The sequence below is a fragment of the Paralichthys olivaceus genome, chromosome 23 (assembly GCF_024713975.1).
Source record: "Paralichthys olivaceus isolate ysfri-2021 chromosome 23, ASM2471397v2, whole genome shotgun sequence".
In the NCBI taxonomy this organism is placed as follows: domain Eukaryota; kingdom Metazoa; phylum Chordata; class Actinopteri; order Pleuronectiformes; family Paralichthyidae; genus Paralichthys; species Paralichthys olivaceus.
Genome location: NC_091115.1, coordinates 14,721,929 through 14,741,638, shown reverse-complemented (window position 1 = coordinate 14,741,638; position 19,710 = coordinate 14,721,929). Strand labels below are relative to the sequence as shown.

Sequence of the window (19,710 nt, the reverse complement as noted above, 5' to 3'; positions counted from 1 at the left end):
AAGGCAGTGTAGAACCATCAAACAGTTGTGGTTTTAACATGGAAATCAGATAAAAACACAGTGAGTGTGAGTTGTTGTGTCATATAAAGACAATATTTAACTGTGTGTGTCTCCATCAATATAAGGAGTCTGGGTCTCGCCCTTGCTGGGTTGAGCTTGCTCTTGCTGAGCTGAGCTTGCCCTGCTGGGCCCTCACTGAGCTGAGCTCGCCCTGCTGGGCCCTCACTGAGCTGAGCTCGCCCTGCTGGGCTCTTGCTGAGCTGAGTTCGCTCTGCTGGGCCCTTGCTGAGCTGAGCTCGCCCTGCTGGGCTCTCGCTGGGTCCTCGCCCGGCTGGGCCCTCGCTGAGCTGAGGTCACTCTGCTGGGCCCTCGCTGGGTCCTCACTCTGCTGGCCCTTGCTGAGCTGAGTTCACCCTGCTGGGCCCTTGCTGGGTCCTCGCCGTGCTGGGCCCTGCTGAGCCCTGGCCCTGCCTGAGCCCTCGCCCTGCTGAGCCCTGGCCCTGCCTGAGCCCTGGCCCTGCTGAGCCCTCGCCCTGGCTGAGCTGAGCTCCGATCCTCCAGACTCAGCCTCCCGGACACTTGGATTACAGATGCGCGCCACCGCACCCGGCGAACAGCTGCTTCACCCAGAGAGGTGGAGAGGTGCTGCTGCACTGTGACGTCAGCAGCGGCCATGCTATAATATCTATATTTATACATTTATATATATATATATATATGTATATATTAGAATCAAATATAAGACATACATATAGATATTATTATTATGGCGCAGCAGCGTGGCTGCTGCTGACGTCACAGTGCAGCAGCACCTCTCCACCTCTCTGGGTGAAGCAGCTGTTCGCCGGGTGCGGTGGCGCGCATCTGTAATCCAAGTGTCCGGGAGGCTGAGTCTGGAGGATCGGTGGAGCTCTGGAGCTCTGAGCTGCAGCGGACTGTGCTGATCGGGTGTCCGCACCAAGCTCGGTATCGGTATGGTTGTTCTGGGGGAGCCCGGGACCACCAGGTCGCCTGAGGAGGGGTGCATCGGCCCAGGCCGGAGACGGAGCAGGTCAAAGCCCCCGTACCGCTCAGTGGTGGGATCACACCTGAGAATAGACGCTGCAGCTCAGCCTGAGTCACATAGCGAGACCCAGACTCTTTATATTGATGGAGAGAGAGACAGACAGACACACACACAGTCAAATATTGTCTTTATATGATACTCACACTCAGTGTTTTAATCTTATGTCCATGTTAAAACCACAACAGTTTGATGGTTCTACACTGCCTCCACCTGGAGGAGAGGAGCAACGACCACACACCCTTTTGCTGCTTTCAGACATGCTCTGAACTTTGGATGATCTCCTGACATTCTTTGGAGGGGTTGTATGCAAGAAGCCAAATGTCCGGCTGCGAGTCTCTGCGGTGTCTCCTGCCGGCCCCCTCACTCCAGTGAGCTCACGTGAGAAGACAGCAGGAGATTCTCCGTGCAGCGAAGCTCGACCTCCCTTCATCACAAACTGTGACCTGGGGGTAACCAGCAGGGATCCATCTGCAGATGTGCCAGGTCTGGAGGACACATACCACCTTGATAATTCTGAAATATATTTGGGAGTTGGACAGTGAAAGTGAATAATTAACATTTAAAATGCATGTGAAAGTGAAAGAGTGCAGAGGCAAGCACAGAGGTTGGCTTAAAAAAATCAAATATTAGAAATATATTTGTTTCTTTTTTCATTAATTTCAAATATCACAGACTGCAGAACTCCGCGGTCAATGGCTCTGCATCAAGAGAAAAATTACAGACTGTGAACACATACTGAAGTGTGATGTGGTGGGCCTGCCCTGGAGGAGGGGGTCTTCCAATGAAAAGGCTGATGATATGTCACTAACATCTGCTGGTGGTTGGCAACGCATCATCAAACTAGTGCTGAAGACCTTCAACTGTACAAGAGACTATCAACTAAAATAATAATAATTTAGCATGCAATCAATATTCCACTGTTTCTCTGCCTAATATGTCATTTCTGATTCACATACACTGAATTTAACGACTTCATTGTGCACATGATGTGAAAAAGGCCCGAGGTGTATCACACGTTTTGAAATGCATGGGTTAACGATGACATATGTTGACATGCTTCCTCTCAGAACATCTCTTACATCCTCTTCCTCCCCACAGTGCAATTTCCTGTGACAGTTTGCAAATTCTGTGCCTTCGCTCGTGGTAGTTTGATCTTTTGAAGCATGACGAGCACGGTGGGGCTCGTGTCGCTGTGGGTCTGGATCCTCCTGGACTCTGGGGCGTCTGCAGTCTCGCTGCCGGAAACAACCGACGGCAGGTTCATCGATGACTGTGTGAGGGAGCACAACAGTGCACGGTCGTCTGTCAGCCCACCTGCAAATGACATGCTGTACATGGTAGGTGAAGCAGACACTTTCTCACCACGGAGAAGTGGGCGGTATGCAGCGCTGTCACAGTTTAGGTGAAGTGAAAAAAGACGTATTTGGAAAAATATCAGAAGAATCAATTTGATATTGATATACCACCTTCAGCTTACTCTATCTAATACTTTACTCATCCACCATGCAATGTTCTTTTAGTAAAACAGGGGAGGGGGACTTTTCCCCACAAATATCTCTAATATTCATGATTAAATTGAAATTAAGTTAAATAAATGCCACCCTGTGAATTTTTCTAGATTCCCCCCCCCCCCTGTGCAGCAGTAAAATCATGTGTAATAAAATCAAATCAATCAAGAAAGAACTTCTCTGTGCAGTAAATGAGGCATTACAACTGTACAAATAACACTAATTTACACACACACACACACACACACTGCATGTCTGTATGCTACAAGGAAAAGAGAAAATGTGTTTCCCATGAATGCAAACTAAGGGCAGAAATATATGCCAATACAAAATGAATTTGAATTAGTTATATTTGAATTTGAATTGCTCAATTTGCATTACAAACAAATCTGAATCCCATAATTTGAATTGTTTAATCTGAATAACATAAGAAAAAGAGCTTTTCAGGATGAGGGACAGCTGCCTGATATTTTCTGTCTCTGCTGATCCAGACATGGGACAAGGATTTGGCCATCATTGCGAAGACATGGGCAGGACACTGCAAGTTTGAACACAACCCCCAACTCAAAGATGTTCCCAGTCTGCACCCCAACTTCTCCCCTATTGGGGAGAACATATGGACAGGCTCACCCTCCTTATTTGATGTGACGTTAGCCATAAAAAAATGGGTGGATGAAAAGGAACACTACAACTACCAGGAGAACAAATGCAGTAAAGTGTGTGGACACTATACACAGGTACGTGCACCACAGTCCAAAATAATAATGTGCTTATTCTGTGTTGCCCAATTTGTGTTTAAAGTCCCAAACCACTACAGAGGCCAGGGACTTTAAACATAAGAGGAACCTTATATCTGCATTTAGTCTGCAATGTACAATGTTACCATGTTGTTGTGTCCAGGTCGTGTGGGGAAGCACCTACAAGGTCGGTTGTGCCGCGCATCTGTGTCCAGGTGGTGTCGCTGGCTTTAATTCCATGGAGGGTGTTGTTTTTGTCTGCAACTATGGTGAAGCGTAAGTTGAGCGTTGAGTGTCACTGGTAACACACACACACACACACACACACACACACACACACACACACACACACACAGTATTCTGTAGCCCCATAAGAACTGCATGCCTAACTCTACCCCTAATTATTCCCCTAACCCTTGAAGCAAGTCTTAACCCTCAGTCTGATATTTGAAAATGAGGAGAGGCCAAAATGTCCTGACTCTAACATGTTGTTACCACATCTCCAAACACACAGATTCAGAAATGATGTCAAACCAACAATAAAGAGATGAGGACAGTTTTGAGCAAACTACTATATATGTATGTATATATATATATATGTGTGAAAGTGATTGACCTTTGATGATGGTGCCTTGTGCAGGGGTAACATGAACTCAGCGCAACCGTATACATCTGGAGGTGCAGCCTGCTCTGGATGTGCAGGCTCCTGTGTGGACCGTCTCTGCCGTGAGTACTCAGTCCTGTTTGTGTTGCAAATACTCCGTCCTGTCCTTTATATTTTGTCTAAAAAAACACTTTTTGGGGGTACTTGTATTTCTTTTATATTCCTTTTTTTGAGGTGACCTGTGGAAAAGTCACAACCCAAACCTTTTAGAACCATTCGACCTCCAACAAGTCACTTTTTAAAAGGCTGAAAAAGGCGTGGAAGAGGAACTTCTGTGAAGAGGGTTAAAACTGCATGGAGACGAGTTCCAAAACTATTATACTGTGTTTAAAATGTAGCACTGGTGTCGAACAGTGCAGCAGTACTATGTGCACTTCATTTGTCATGTTACTGTATGTTGATGTAACTATATGGAGCCGACTCTTCCGCAGCGTTTCCAGGCGACAGCAGGAGCCCAGATGGACAGCCTGACCTGGCTGCTGCTGACTCTCACTACGGGCATATTCTGATCGCCCGGCCCGTCGGCCTCCTCCTCACCTTCATCACAGCATTTGCAGTCCGCTCGCTCTACCCTGACATCTTCTGCTATGAGTAGATTTCCCCGTTTCAACCTGAACAACATTGAAATCAGATTCAGACAGCGTTTAGATGAAGATGTGAATTTAATTAGACCCTGTTTGTTGATAGATTGATTTTAAGTCCAGACAGAGCTCTGCATAAACTGTACTCACGAGTCCACACAGCACTGTGGTTGAGTTCCTGTGATAAGTGATGAAGAACTTCCCTCAGGGCGGTCCTGAGAAATCACATTCAAGAGGACAAGAACATGTTTGAGGCCTCTGTGACTTTTTGACCTTTGACGACTTATAGTGAACGTCTGTACGTATAACCCAAAAACATAACGCCTCACCTTACCCTTTCTTTCCTCACCCAATCCCCACTCCTCCTTTCCCCCGTCTACCCTTTATCCACCCCCCAGTCACACCCCTTTACCCTCCCACCCCCAATCTTCCTTGTGAATATGTACCGAACAGAGTGTGTAAATAAATATAGTGCATGGATCTAAAGTCTTTGTGATTCTTCATAATTGAAGATAAATACTCTTTTTATGTGTAACTCCTTCTGGTGACGACATTGGTCTTTGCGCTTCACTCTGACAGAGAGAATCAAACATAAACATGTCTCCACCAACCAGTTCAGTTAACCACAGAATTTATTTCCAGATTCAAAAGAATGTTGGTGCCAGATGTAAAGAAATTCCTCAATGGCTGCTCCTGATTTAAAAAGCTTACAAGAACATCATCATACCTTCGTCCTCCAAAATCATATCAGGTCATCACTGAGTCCACGTGAACATTTGTACCAAATCTGAGGAAATTCCCTCAAGCGATCCTGTGATAGTTCAGTAAAATGAAATGTCCACAGGGACTGATAACATAAAGACATGTCTCTGGCCACTGGCTGTCTCCAGCGCAGAGGCTTAAAAATAAGAGGCACGTTTCTCTGTCTGGTTCTGGCTCCTGTACACACACACCAGTCTTTATTAAAGAGAAAATATATTTTTCCATATTTAAATACTGACCTGACAAAATCTGGACAATTGTGATCACTAGAAGACAACATGGGGGTGGGACAGGAGGGAGACACTTGGTCTTCAGAGAGAGAATATACAGGAACAAATTCATCAACATAGTTCAATAAAACACCTGGGACAGTCTGTGTGTTTAAATGGACACGGCTTGTCTGACGTCCCATCCTCTCTGTGTGAGTCCACGCTCCATCCAACACGCGTCACGTCGCGTATGTAACGACAGAGGAGCGGTCGGCCTGTGATTAGCCTTTGCTTTTCGATTTGCCCTTTTTCTTCTTGTCTGTGGGCGGAGGAGCCGGGCTCACTGGTGGAGCGCCCAGCCTCTTGGTTTTCGCTTTTCGTACTTTGTCCTTGATGGCATTGATGTCCAGCTTACCATCTGTAGGAGCTGTGACACAGTCAGAACACGGGTGAGTCAAACCATCAGTTTCAGATAAATAAGATAAAGGCTTGTTTCTGCGGTTCTACCTTTAGTGGTCTTCTTCATCAAGGGTTTCTCTTTCGGAGGAATAAAAGCTTTGTTCCGTTCTTCCTGCTTCTTAGTCAGCGCCTCTGCTTGTTTGACCTGAGAAAGAGGAACAATGACAGTCACTTCTCACAATCTAATTTCATTCTTCAGTGGTTAAGGGCAGAAGTTCACAGGTTTAGAATGTAACCTAGAATTAGATCATGCTAAACTAGTGTCAGTGAAGGCAACACGGTGATTGGCTACGGTGCATTCGAGAAACTGGCTTTAGTGAAAACTTAAAAAAGTTGCGTCACATCCCTAAAAGTCTGACTCAGTAACCATGGTAATGTCCTCTGTGAACTCAGAAACTTTCTCTCTGGCAACTTTTCTCTTTCTCCCCTTGATACTGTGAAGCCTTTTTAATACTCGTGGGCCGGACCTCCATTCAGAGCCTTCATACTAAGAGCTGATTGAGTGTTAAGTTTGGAAAACCCCAGCTGGAGGACGGCTGGACTTCGTTGCGGTCGTCTCCGGCGTGTGAACGGATTTGTAAGCGCTCACCTTAATTTCCTCCATCTTCTTCCTCTTTTTCACGCTCTCACGCAAGAAGAATTCTCCTGTGGCCAGCTCTTTGTCAACCTAGAAAGAAGAAACAAATGTTACAATGTGTTTCAGCGATAACAGGATTTTTCTATCAAGTTGAATGAATTCCATCTTCAGATTTTGATCATCTTGACTTTTATAATGCCTGTGGTGGTTTTGGTTTACAGCATGGTACAAGTTCTCCTTACACACTGCTGAGGTAGTATTAGAGACATGTAGCTGTGCTGACCTGGCTGTCGGGCTGTGGCGGAGGGAACGGCGTGTACTCCTTCTTCACGCTCTTCTTCTTGGGCTGCTTGCGCTTGGACAGGTGCTTGTGGCGGAATGTGGGCAGAAAGCGTTCCCAGCTCTGAACCCGCAGGTCAGGGTCTTTGGACAGCTCCCGCTTGATCATGAGCGTCTGATGATGCCAACAAAAGAATAAGGAAAGAAGTGACGGGGAGTGAGTGGATGACAAAATGTGACACTGGTGATGCACTGTGCCACTATATGTCTTGTGTGCAGGTTTATTAACACTGGCTGTCACTACAGAAGTACACAGGTGCCTCTTCCATGCCCTCAGCTCCAGGTCGCGCCAACCTTGGCGTACAAACCAAGAGAGATTTATTTCATCACGACATCGAGAACAAGGATGGAAAATATCTTCATCGGGCATGAATGCAGCCTGTACCTTAATTAAGACCAGTACTTTAACCAGCTACGTTTCCTTCAGCAGCCTGAATGTACCTTGATGTTGTAGATGGGGTGGATGTTCTTCATCGTGTCCATCACCACTTTGCGGACCTGAACAAAGGAGAAAACCTTTTTAAATGTCCTCATTTCTCTGATTTCAATATTGAGGTTCAGTATCTAACAAGTGGAAGGTCCAATCAATAAGTAGATTGACTCCAAGCAGGAGTCAGAGCTGGGTTGTTACCTCCTTCAGGCCGTTGTAAGGCCCCAGGGCCGACACCGTGTTGCCCTGCACCATCACATAGCAGTTGGTTAACAGCTCTAACGCCTGGAGGGAAGAAACAGGAGAGCAAAGCATTGATTCATTGTTCCAATAATACAGTCAGATACTGTGGCTTATCAAAGGCAATGCTGCCCCCTTGAGATAAAATGCATAAGAAACAAAGAAGAGAGAGAAAGAAACCAGGGAACACTGAGGCTCAATAATTCAATTCAGAGGTTTTTCCTGTCATATCACACAGGGTTTAAATTGACAATGCTTAGTGTTTTCACTTTAATCTTGAATATTTCCTCCTCAGAGGATCCAAAGCTTTACTGAATAAATGAAATGATCTTTTTTTATATTTATTGTAGCAGTTGAGCAAACATTTTACAGCCTTCTCTATTATTTTAGGATCCTTGCTCAAAGGTCTGAAGAATAACCAACATGATTAAATATGTTCTGGATATTATTGCTGTTTGAAGTGATAAAATTAAGTTACTGGAGCCCAGAGACTGAATTCTACTGAGTCAAGACAAAATAAAGAAAGTAGAAGTGCTGAAAGTGTAAACGTGCTGCAGCCTGAGAGATGTGAGATGTGTTTGCTCAAAGCTGAATCCTGGTGTGGCCCTCACTTTTAGAGTGGAACCCTTGGGACCGATCAGCCTCTGTCTTCGCTTCACAAACCGCTCTCTGTTCCTAACCAGGGTTCCGATTTTGATGATGTCACACGCCACGTCATCCTGTAATATCCGAACAGCCTGGAAGTAAAAACAACAGCATGAGGGTGTGACAGAGCAACGTAACAACCAGACACCAAAGTCAAAGCAAAGGAGTGTGAGCGTGACACTGCAACAGTAATCAGGAGACCACAACCCGACAAATGGTGTGTGCGAGCATAGTGGTCATCACCTGTTCAAACGGGACACTCCTGGCCAGCAGCTTAATGAGGTCTCTGGCTCTGACGATGGCGTACGGGTCGAACGTTTTCTTAGTGGTGTTAACTGTCATGCTGCCTTCAATCAGGTCCAGAGACACTTTTATGTGCTGAGAGAAACATATTCAACATCACACAGGATTAGAAACGGCATTATGTCAAGAATCAATATCTGAACTACACAGTACAGACCGACAACTTGGTCTAACAAGGAACGAAAGATCAAATGTTTTTATTCAGATTTACTTAAAATGTTTAAAATACCACTGAGCTCCACTGGTTAAAAGAATTCAATTCAAGTCACCAGCACCTGCCTACAGAGCAACAGCCACATTTATTCATTATTTATAATGTATGTATTTACCAGCTGCATATGACATGTCTTTTAATAATTGATATTTTGTGGCCGAAATGATGATAAATAATAAATACAGGAAAGTAGAAGCTGCAGCTTTGATCGGCACATTGAAGTTTCCTCCATTGGGCACAAATGATCATAAAATTTGCTTGATGTACAAAATCCAACAATTTAAATCTTGAATATTAAAATAAAAGTCCAATCTCTGCCTTTATCTTCTAGTTGATCTTCAGCTTTTGTAAACTGTCAGTCACAGCCTCTGTCGCCTTCATATATTTCAATGTAGAAATCAAGACATGGCACGTTTTAATAATCTATTAAGTACAAAATACAAGTGGAAAAGCTTAAGAGGGAATAAGTTATAAGAGTCCGACTTTATTTATGGATCTATGTAAGCCAAAACAAATTCCTATCACCTGCAGACATATTTATTCCAGTACAACAGGGAGTGTTTCGTCTGTTTTCAGTGCATTGTGTTCCAACTTACAGTCTCTCCTAAAGCCTTCTCCACAAGCGGCCAGCACTCTCTCAGGTAGGCTTCTCTGTATTTGGGGAAGAGGGTGGCGAAGCTGCTCTCCTCCAGGAGACCACGGGGGTTGTCATCTTTGGAGAACGGCGACTCCTTCCATCCATCGGGAACAGTCAGGAGTTCAGATTCATCCACTGCACGACACAGACGGGAGAACCAAGGTAAGTCACACAAGATTGTTTTACTCCATGTAACTCAAACACAGACTCCTCCATAATTATGACATCAATAAAACACTTTTTTTGCCCATTACTAAAAACATAATATAAATCCAAATTAAACAAGGACATCAACCAAAATGTATTATGTAGGTATATAAATCTATCTCCATCTGAAGTCACATTACAAATAGAAAGATTCTTACACAGGATACTTAGAATTGAAGCTACTCTGCCTTAGTTAGTCAAATGTGAACAGCTTTAAAATGGACAGAGTCAACTACAGGATCAGAAATCAAGAAGTGTATTTGAAACAATAAAATTAAAGGATTGAAGATCACAACAATACAGACCTGATGAGGTATGCACTTATCACTGACTATATTTTAGAAAATGTGTAGTTCTTATTAATATGTGTGTGTGTGTACATATTTTGAATAAGTATCTTAAGAGTGGTTAACATTATACAAACCAGTGTAAGTTTCTAACGACTCTGTCACTCCTACAATTAAATATAAAAAAGGAAATCTTGATTATCTACCCCCTGCTATGATACATTCTCCAGCTCTCAGACAAAAGAGCCACAGTGAACTGAAAGGATGAGTGCCTCAGAATCAGCTGAGGACTGTGGCTGCCACATGTCATCATCTATTACAGATCCATGGAGAAGTGGGAAATCTAAACATCCTGCGTGTTAACCAGGTCTCGACACAGCAAGGCGACAAGAAACTCCGAGTTTGATGCGAACAAGCAAAGAGACGAGTGTCCTAGTTTACAGAGGTGAAGAAACTTTACAGTGAGAGTATGAACAGTTTGTTTGAGGGGAAACAACAACAGATGTTTACAACCTAGCTCCGCTCACTCGTTAGCCACAGTCGCGTGTCTCGCAGCCCGACATGTCGACAGGGATTAACAGACTCGCTCCTCCATGTTCCACACGGACTCGACAGTCTGGAGTCCGGAGTCACTTTCTAACTCCGCAGCGTCAACACTCACCTTCGTTTCTAGTCTTTTTAGACTTTTTCCCACTTTGTGTTTCACTCACGCCGTCTCCCGTCGTGGAGGACGCCATTGTTGAGTGGAGTCGGAAGTGACGTTGCGCTCTGAGGTTCTGTACTCAAACCACCACAGCGCCGCCCTGCTGGATGGAGTCTCAGAGCACTTCCGCAAGAGGCTGTTCTTTAAATGAATATTTCGTTTTATTTTCATGTTTACTTGTTTAAAAGACAAACACAAGAACGGAGCATGTGCAGTTACAAATATAAAGACTTTAAAGGTCACCTTCAATTTATATAATATATAATACTAATTTATTTCAGACACAGATTACACTTATTTACATTTAATACTTGTCTCACAATTACATCATCGTAATATATCAAGATAACTTTTATAAACAGTCTGTGTTAACAACCCAGATACCTGAAAGATTTTTCTATTTAATCTGGTTGTTTTAAATTCCCGTAAATTTGACTGCACTTAAAACTAAAACTGTGGAGGCTTGCAAATCTCTTTTACTGTTTCATGAGGAGTGCTACAACTGATTTCTGAGAAAAACTGTGTGAAAAAATTAACATGATGTTCAGAAGAACTCCATTGTTTTATTGTTTCGTGGTGAACAGGCCTAAGTCCTGACACAAGACTTACAGATGATGTTCAAAGCTTTTTATTGCAGCTGAAGCCGTTTATAATAGGTCATGATTGCCTTGATTGCAATCACTGAGAGCATGGTTATGCCCAAAAAGCCCATTAATCCAGCCACAACGAAGACCATCGTCATGTGCTCTGTCCCTGCAAGACAGATGGAGACATTTAGTTTCAACAACTCTGTAATTAGAGTTTGTGATAATGAAAACCAGTTCACACCAAACTGTATGTAATTTTTATCAGGATACAATATGTGGCTCATTTAAATAATGAAACAGCTCCGGAAAAGTGAATGAACCTCTGACTGCACCGTCCTGCAGTGAACACTCACTGTAGATACAACAGATTGTGATGCAGTGAGACAATAAAATGTTCTGGACAGAGGATCTGCTCAGTTGTGTTGAGACGGACTCACAGCGAGACGAGCGGTTTCCTGACATCGCTCTTGTTTTGACCAGCAGAGGACCAGCAGACACTACAGCGCCAGGTTTCCCCTTACTGTCCTTCTGGATCACTGACCTCTTGCTGCGTGGCTGGCTGCTGCAATTCTACAACAACAAAACATTTCAAATTTAGTGCAACTTGATTGGATTGACCAGTCTACTTGTCCTTGTTTACACTGAACCAAACGAGCCTGCATACTGTGACCCCCATGTGTGTAGATCACACGTCGGCCTTTTAGGATCAAAGATGTGATATGTAACCCAACAGTGTGTGTGGCTCCGGGACTATCGCTGGTTTAATGGCAGGTATGAACTTGTAGGTTGGATTTTGTTATTTCGATATGTGTATCAAGATACAGTTGTTAAACGTCACATGTGGCCAATATGTTTTAATTGTAAATTATAGTCAACCTTGACAAGCTGTCGGTTTACCTTTGTGCAGTCTTGATCAGGAGCACATATGTTTGCCAGGCAGTGAATATAGAAGGGCAACCCTTTGGGCATGCTGAACATCTGTACAACAAATCTGCTTCTCTGTTCCAGGCCGTTAACAGAGAGCCAGTAGAGCGTGTTGTCAACAGGACAGCTGGAGCAAAGAGGAGGAAAGTCATTATCACATGTCACTCAGACCCACTGAAGCAGGTGAGATATAATGGAAGCTGTGATACCCATCCTGCAGCAGAACACCCTGGACGGCGTCATGTGGGTCGGTGCTCTCAGTGGCCCAGCACGACTCCACCTGCAGCAGCACATCTGAAGCAAACGTGTTGTTGGTCTGCAGAGCCACCTGGAAGAACAGGATGTCCTCAAGTTCCAGGGCGATAATATGCGTGTAGCTGTCGGTGTACGACTCATCGCGGTACAGGGTCATGGTCAGGAACAGCTGCAGTGATGAGTTGAACTCCACGAAGGAGTGAGAGGAGAGCCTACGACAAGAGAAGGGAAGTGTTTGGATGCAGGGTTAAAGAAACAAAAAAAGATTCCTGACATGCTGCTGTTCGAACAAAGCCTCTTTCTTGTGTGTTTTGGGAAACGTGTTGAGATGCTGGAATATGTAATCTGACTCACCACTCCATATCCATGCTAACTTGTGTGTTGCGGACATAATGTCGAGGATAGACACACCTCCAGACAACTTTTAGATCCCGCCGGCTAATCTTCTCCTCTTTGGTCAAGGTCACGATCAAAGTGTTTTGGTATTCGATGTGGGTTTTGTTTACCTACACAACACACACACGCACAGAAACACACAAGATGGAAGTGAATAGTAGCCTGTAGTTTTCCTCGCTCATAAAAAAACATTTTGTGGTGAGTGTGTGTGTAAATAAACTCATCATGTGACCCCTCCTTCCTGCCTTCTGCTTTTAAAGCTGTGAATGTAAAGCACAATGTCTGAAGAACCCTTTGATCGCGGCTAAAACTTGCATACAGGCTGATCAGACCCCTCTCCCCACCACTGTCCCCCCTGTCCTTTACTCAGGGTCAGTCTGCTGGCTCAGATCTGTTACTGCAGGCTCACCATATTCTGGAATACCAATAAGACTCCACAGCAAAGTTAGAGACGGGACTGTGATTGATATTTCTTCAACATCTCTGAAGTCATGGAGACAGTTAAGAGTTCTTCCCCTGCCCTCACATCCCTGTACAGAATCTGTCCAACACAAGAACTGCCCTCTTCTAACCTTTAGCTGAGCACAGCCACTCACCCTCCTCTCTGTTCCACATTCAGACGATTTCCGTGAGGTGCGAAAGTAAAAGAACGTGTCGCTCTCCTCCACACTGCAGCGCCCGTCATTCAGCTCCACGTTAACCTTTCCTCCGATGTAAGAGGTCAGGTAGGGTTTCGCCACTCCACCAGACATGAGTTTGTCCAGACACTGGCTGAAAAGGCCATTCTCTGTGTGAAGACATGGGGAGCAGAGGGAGGGCAGGGACACACTCACTGAAGACACCAGTACTGATTCCATTATTCTACTTGGTGCTACTACTAAAGGATGAAAACATTATTTTGAATATTGTGTTTGTATGAGTTACTAATAGAGTATTCCATTCATATTCCAGTCTAATCTGGACTCATGTCATTACTCCTAATGTTTTTAAACCCCAACCCATAACAGTTTATTACACAAGAACTGTTAGTTGAGTTTTTTCTTTACAATTTTGCTTCTTTCCATCTTGTTCACAAACGCATCATCAAGCAGTTGGTTACAGTCATATGCTGATGTTGCAAAATGCTATGAAAACTCCAATAGGACATTAAAATGTGACATATTCATGTTTACAGAATCAGACTGAGGTCAGAAGACTCCACATCTTCAGTATGACTGAAGTTAAGAAGATAAAGTTTACACGGCAGTTTCTCATTCAGACTATTGTCTTCAGATGGATAGATATAGATAGGAATTCTTTATCGTCAGAAAAGGGAAATTCATTTTGCTCAGGTCAGTACCATACAGACAAAGAATAAATAAATTAAACCTTTTAAAAGAAAAGCAAAGCCTACAACTGCTTCTGTGTCTTAATCTAGTTAATATCAGAGTATTGTTGTGTAAATGTAGTGAGCTTAAGAAAAGGTGCAACTATACCATTGCAGATTGGATTTGAAGCCACCCGAGGTTCGATGACAGCCCTCACATCATAGTATCCATGTTGGCACACACAGGCGAATGAGCCCAGAGTGTTGATGCACAGAGAATTGCGGGGACACACTTTGTGTTTGAAGGCGGAACACAGATCATGACCTGACAAAACAGAAAAGCCAAAGCAAAATCAGAGGATTATGAATTGACGAGATGTATTAATGGAAATGTAAGACTGACAGGGACATTTTACCAGAGAGGACGTGTTTTCACCATCATCACCCACCGTTCCAGTGAATGACCCCGTCTGTGACTGTGATGTTGGTTGCATTCAGCGAGCGAATGTGATCCAGCTGGTCGTCCACAGGAAGGGGCACGTCCTCGTCCGTTCGAGAAGCATCAAAAGACATAAACAGAACCTCTGTTTTGTCTGGATCCTCGGCAGGTTCAAAGGCGGCCAGCTCCACACGCGCCGGCTGATCGAAATCTTTCAACAGGTCCTGCAGCTGAAGACACACACACACAAGCAAAGGTGTAATATTTGCTTGGTTTAAGTGTATCAACTAGAAGTTAGCTGATTTTTTTTCCATGTCCTCTCTGTTAAAAAGGAGGAGGCAGGGTGCATTGGTCCTCAGACATGATTCGAAAAAGCAAAAGAATAAAAACTCTGGCACCTGAGGAGTGAAAGTTATGCAGGGAATAACCGGGACCCAGTATCTTCAAACCAAAAGCCTAAACTACCAACAACTAACTAAAAATAACAAATAATAATTCCAAAAGTTTAAATTTAACTACTTGTATTCTTCAAAACAAAACCCAAAATGTTATAAACAGATGTTTTACTATTAAACAACAGAAAACTGAACATTCTCCCACCTTATCTTTAAAGATCTTCTCCATTTTGGCTCTTGGCTCTGAGGCCTCATCCTCTAGATCCTCAGGCAGTGACCAGGGAACCACCATCACGAGACCCAAGCCGGAAAAATCTAACTGCAGCTCTACAGTAACAGGAAATAAGAGAGGTTAGTTTTACTGTGAAAAGACAATCCACTTATAAAATAATGTCACGATCAGATGTAGACCTACATTTGAGGAAAGATAAATGTTTGTAGTTTTTTTCTCTTTCTTGAGTGAATGAAACTAGTGAGTCAAAATAAAAATACCACACAACTACAGACGTCCTGTTGGAAGGTGAGTCAGACTGACCCAGGTCCTGACCAGGTCCAGAACGTCCAGCAGCCTTCAGAAGGAACCCTAAAGATGAATTGGCTCCCTGGAAACACAGCTTAGAATGTTCGGACTCCCACTCTCCGTCACATTCCTCCCACACATCCAGGACGTAGGTCTTCCCCTCGTCCAGCCTGGGGAGGCGCAGCTCGGTGTCTGTAACTCGGCTGCTCTGGATGGGGGTGCCATTCTTCAAGGAGAGCTCATATAGGAAGGCCACAGCCGACTGTTGGGTGGTGCCGGGCGTCCACACGGCGGTGGAGTCGTTGGAGCGGTACGAGAGGTCAGACACACCACGAGGTCCTGGACACACAAAAAGACACATTTTATATATTGCACTGTACAAACCTGAAACATTACAATCTAGAACAAAAGTAACAGATAATTTAATTTATTGAAATGTGACTTGAGCTTTAGCTATCAACTAAATGACACTCAATCCACGACATTCCTCCAGGTCCATGTTACCTGTGTGTGCAGTGACCGTCTTGGTGTTCATGACCACAGCTTCTCCACACAGCGCCTCCACCTTGGCCTGGTACCGTTGGCATGACAACAGCCCCCCGACAGTGTAGTTGGTCATGAGTGTGGTGCCGTGCAGCTCCTCATCGTGGTAAACTCTGAACCTCGAGATGAAGGAGGTGTTCATCACCTCCCAACTCAGGGTGTAGTTGTCGGGGCCAAAAGATGACTGACTCAAGGCCCAGATTTTGGAGTAGACTGAGGAGCAGAGAACATCTGTTCAGCACTGAAGTCACACTTTATATATATAATTGATATTAAACAGTAGTCCATTAACTCTGTGCAGGACTCACCAGAGTTTCCATCATTCAGGACCATCTTGCTGTAGTGGGACTCTGTCCCTGACATGCAAACGGTCTGTAGTCCAAACCTAACCCTGCTGCAGGGCTGCAGGTCGGACAGGGTGAACACAAAGCTGTCCTCCTTTAACATGAGGCGCACCTCCTCTGTGACGTGGTCGGTGCTGTTTAGGTAGAAGGTGGTCAGGAGGAAGAGAGAGTACTTGAGGTTCTTGGGACAGTCCCACGTCAATGATATGCTGCTGCTGTTCCATGACGTCACCTCAAAGTCTTTAGGAATGTCTGGGTCTGGGTAGAAAAGCAAAAGGAGACTGTTCAGGTGTTAAAATAAAACTCATGACTCTTATGACAACACAACCTGAGAGGGTAGTCCACTAACCAGATAATACATGTACCTGACATTACAGCAACGAAATTAAAAACCTGTGTCCATTTTGTTTATCTTCTCCTCAGACATGTCTAGTTCACTTTACTAACAGGTGAAAAATACATTCAAGAGAAAAGATTTTTATTATTTCTGTCATTTGTGTGACCTGGACCTTTCAGGATGTCCTATAAACCAGCTGCAGTACGTACTAGTGAGAGCAGAGAGGCAGGTGAAGGATTCAGAGCCTGCAATCTCCACACAGGCCACATAAGGGCTGCAGGAGTCCAGAGCTATGAGGTGGTAGTGGTCGAGTCCAGTAGAGTCCATGCCGATTATGGTATAGGAGGTGGGATCAGTGCGGTACAGGATCACCACGTGGCTGTTGTTGGTATGCAGACTATTCTCCAACCAGGAGAGCAGCAGCGTAGAGGAGCTCCTGGACTCAATCTTGACAGGAAGACGCAGAGTGTGGCCTGAGATGAGAAAACAGCAGGTCAGTCATAAAAAGTGTTGAAAATGAGATGAATTAAAAAACATATTAAACCATCAATAACAAACACATGGACTTGGATGGAAACTTTGCCAAGTCCAACAGTCCCTTTAAATTCAAATAATACACACCAATAGATATCAGTTCTCTAAATATGTCTGATTATTTTTTTAAAGATCCATGAATCATTCCCTGTGAAATCAGTGAAAATGTTCATCAAAAACCTGAAAACCAATTCTCAGATCTGCCTCACATCAGGTTGTTATGGGTTCTATGCAGATCCCTACTGCATCCTTTCACAGGATCCACAGTTCCGTGGTAATCCAACCAGTAGTTCCTGGGTCATCCTGCTTAACAACAAACAGGTGAAAATATAACCTCCTTAGTGGAGGTAATAAGTGAAGTTAACACCCGGATGGAGCAGTATGAACTGTGAGGAAGTGAAGGAGGTTGTTTTCTCCCTTCATCTTTTTCCATATCCTCAGATTCAGGAAGTTCAGGCCTCATTACCTCTGCCAAAGAGATTACATCTCATTGCTGTTGGTTTGTCTCTCTGTCTGTGACCAGGTATACACAAAAACTACCGGGTCGAATGATCTCAAGTAACTTGAGCATGTTGACAGTGTGAGGATGGGTATTGATCATCTCATCTATCATCTATCATCTAACAGCTACAGACCTGATCGATACAGTCAACGCAACATTAACCCCAAACAACTGAGAAAACAACACAAAGTCTTTCAGACAAAAACAGACTAAACACAAACGACCAAATAATCTCACCAGCAGCGAGAAAGAAGTCTTCATCCTGGTAGAAGAACACTGTTCCGTTTTCACATGCAAACACCTCAGTGGGACTCATCAAGTCCAGAAAGCTCTGCAGAGGGGAAAGTAGTGAGAACACACAACAGGATGAATGTATAACATGAGTATAAAATCAAGATGAGACCAAATATCTATATTAAACTGTAGTTTGATGAATGTTATGTCACAAGTACCTGAGTGGCATTCGTTGGATTCTCCAGGGGTTTGGGCAGACCTTTGATTTTGTTGAGCCTGATACCTTCCAATGATAGATCTTCATTTAATATATTATAATACCAAGTATACTTGGTGAGTATAAATCTCAAATCAGTATAAAGCCTGCATGCTTACGTGGAGAGATGGTTAAAGTCCACGAGTGAATGTTGCCTCCGTACTTCAGCGTTAGCTTGTTTTCTACAGCTGGGTACACGGTGAGGGAGTGGACTTTACCCGCCCTCCTCATGGACTTCAGTGTCGTCTCGTTCAGCCAGATGTTTCCATTGTGTCTGAAAGAATAAAAAGAATAAAGCATCAGTACATTATTTTCTCAAGATTAAAAATAATAAACTGTAAACTATAAATAATGTGATTTAATCGACAACTTGCAAATTGATCTCCAGTTCAGTATCCATGTCATACATTCAGTCAGCCAGTCTAAGGTGCATTTCAGTCAAAAGTATGTGGACACATACCAGTCGAGTAGTTTTGTGTGGAAGATGCTGACTGTATGTACTTTTACATAACATACTTACTGTGATGTACTTTTAAATACTTTAACTTTTTATTTTTGCAATTATTCTGTTTCTTTTGTCTTTACTTTTAAATGACATAATTTGATCTGCTGTCTTTAGCTTAAGATCTTATTGTTTAAGGTCTTCGATTGTAATGACATTGATCTGTCCACTCCACAGCCCTGATTTCTATATCACTAAACATATATAAAATAAATTGAAATACATGCCGAATTTAAGAGGGTAGTATAATAAGTCAGCAGGAACATTTTACCATTGCTCCAAGTTTGCTGATTATCAGAGAAACAACAAACTGTGTTTTTCTAAAAAAGGTTTGGCACAGGGCTCTTTTTCACTTGCATTTAGTCAGGCATTCAATTTCACATACAAGCACAACATTAAAAACAGCGTTCACCTTTCCAGAGCCTCGTTCTTACTCATCCAACAAATAGAAAAGTGTATATCATCCGTGTGTCCTGGAAGAAAACGGACAGGAAGAATCTCTCTAGAAGTCTGTGTGACAAACTTTGATTTCAACAATAACCTCAGTGACACAATGAGCTTTATACTCACCAAACGATGTGACCTGCGTCACCAGGATCAAACACACGGAGGAAAACTGGAAGGAGTTCCTGAAAGACATTTAAAAACCATTATCAATCCACTAGGAAGAAGATGAACTGACAGTTGAAAGTCATTTCTTACATTTTCTGTTATTCTTTAGTGAGTCACGGTGAGCTGTGTTTATTAGACTGAGGTGTGGAGGTGACGCTCCTAATGAGTGACAGCTGTGCCCACGTGCACTGGACTCTGCAGTGGAAACAGGAAACAGACCATCATGTGTATTTAATGTCTGTCACACGAATACCAGTACTAATAGTAGTATTTACAGTTGTAATAGTAATAGCTGCTAATGTGAGGATCAGGATATAATTACACTTAAAGGTTCAGTGTGTAGAATTTAGTGATACTGGGTGTATTGAATGTTGCAGCTGAACACCCCTCACCTCACCCTCTCCTTCCAAACATGAAAAAGAACCTGTGGTAAACTTCAGTTGTCATAAAAACTCG

At 43.6% G+C, this 19,710-nt stretch overlaps 3 protein-coding genes across 7 annotated transcripts; 1 reads left to right on the top strand and 2 right to left on the bottom strand.

The window, feature by feature from the left end:
- Nucleotides 1-1,709: 1,709 nt before the first annotated feature.
- glipr1a (GLI pathogenesis-related 1a) lies at nucleotides 1,710-5,042 on the top strand. Of its 2 annotated transcripts, none has more exons than XM_069519308.1 (5): nucleotides 1,710-2,403; nucleotides 3,066-3,311; nucleotides 3,475-3,587; nucleotides 3,952-4,037; nucleotides 4,416-5,042. In XM_069519308.1, exons 1-5 carry the CDS (start codon nucleotides 2,230-2,232, stop codon nucleotides 4,568-4,570), a joined length of 774 nt encoding a protein of 257 aa, XP_069375409.1. In that variant the 5' UTR covers nucleotides 1,710-2,229; the 3' UTR covers nucleotides 4,571-5,042. The 2 variants fall into 2 exon arrangements, with proteins under 2 accessions (XP_069375409.1, XP_019955538.2); XM_020099979.2 differs by having other exon boundaries at nucleotides 4,407-5,042.
- A 128-nt stretch (nucleotides 5,043-5,170) lies between these two features.
- On the bottom strand, nucleotides 5,171-10,686 carry krr1 (KRR1 small subunit processome component homolog). Its single transcript, XM_020099977.2, has 10 exons — nucleotides 10,527-10,686; nucleotides 9,331-9,506; nucleotides 8,461-8,595; nucleotides 8,184-8,309; nucleotides 7,534-7,617; nucleotides 7,344-7,400; nucleotides 6,847-7,017; nucleotides 6,576-6,653; nucleotides 6,035-6,131; nucleotides 5,171-5,954 (listed from the first exon to the last, which is right to left on the bottom strand). Exons 1-10 carry the CDS (start codon nucleotides 10,600-10,602, stop codon nucleotides 5,809-5,811), a joined length of 1,146 nt encoding a protein of 381 aa, XP_019955536.1. The 5' UTR covers nucleotides 10,603-10,686; the 3' UTR covers nucleotides 5,171-5,808.
- Nucleotides 10,687-11,111: 425 nt separating this feature from the next.
- On the bottom strand, nucleotides 11,112-19,463 carry LOC109637536 (uncharacterized). Of its 4 annotated transcripts, none has more exons than XM_020099972.2 (19): nucleotides 19,345-19,463; nucleotides 19,213-19,271; nucleotides 19,055-19,115; nucleotides 18,260-18,414; nucleotides 18,103-18,167; nucleotides 17,888-17,981; nucleotides 16,824-17,087; nucleotides 16,242-16,535; nucleotides 15,895-16,146; nucleotides 15,406-15,729; nucleotides 15,076-15,197; nucleotides 14,486-14,705; nucleotides 14,206-14,361; nucleotides 13,327-13,517; nucleotides 12,689-12,840; nucleotides 12,289-12,546; nucleotides 12,053-12,206; nucleotides 11,593-11,725; nucleotides 11,112-11,321 (listed from the first exon to the last, which is right to left on the bottom strand). In XM_020099972.2, coding segments are annotated over exons 1-19 (3,081 nt in total). In that variant the 5' UTR covers nucleotides 19,347-19,463; the 3' UTR covers nucleotides 11,112-11,196. The 4 variants fall into 4 exon arrangements, with proteins under 4 accessions (XP_019955531.2, XP_019955532.2, XP_019955533.2 ...); XM_020099973.2 differs by having other exon boundaries at nucleotides 12,746-12,840; XM_020099974.2 differs by having other exon boundaries at nucleotides 19,213-19,258; nucleotides 19,345-19,414.
- Between the last annotated feature and the right edge of the window lie 247 nt (nucleotides 19,464-19,710).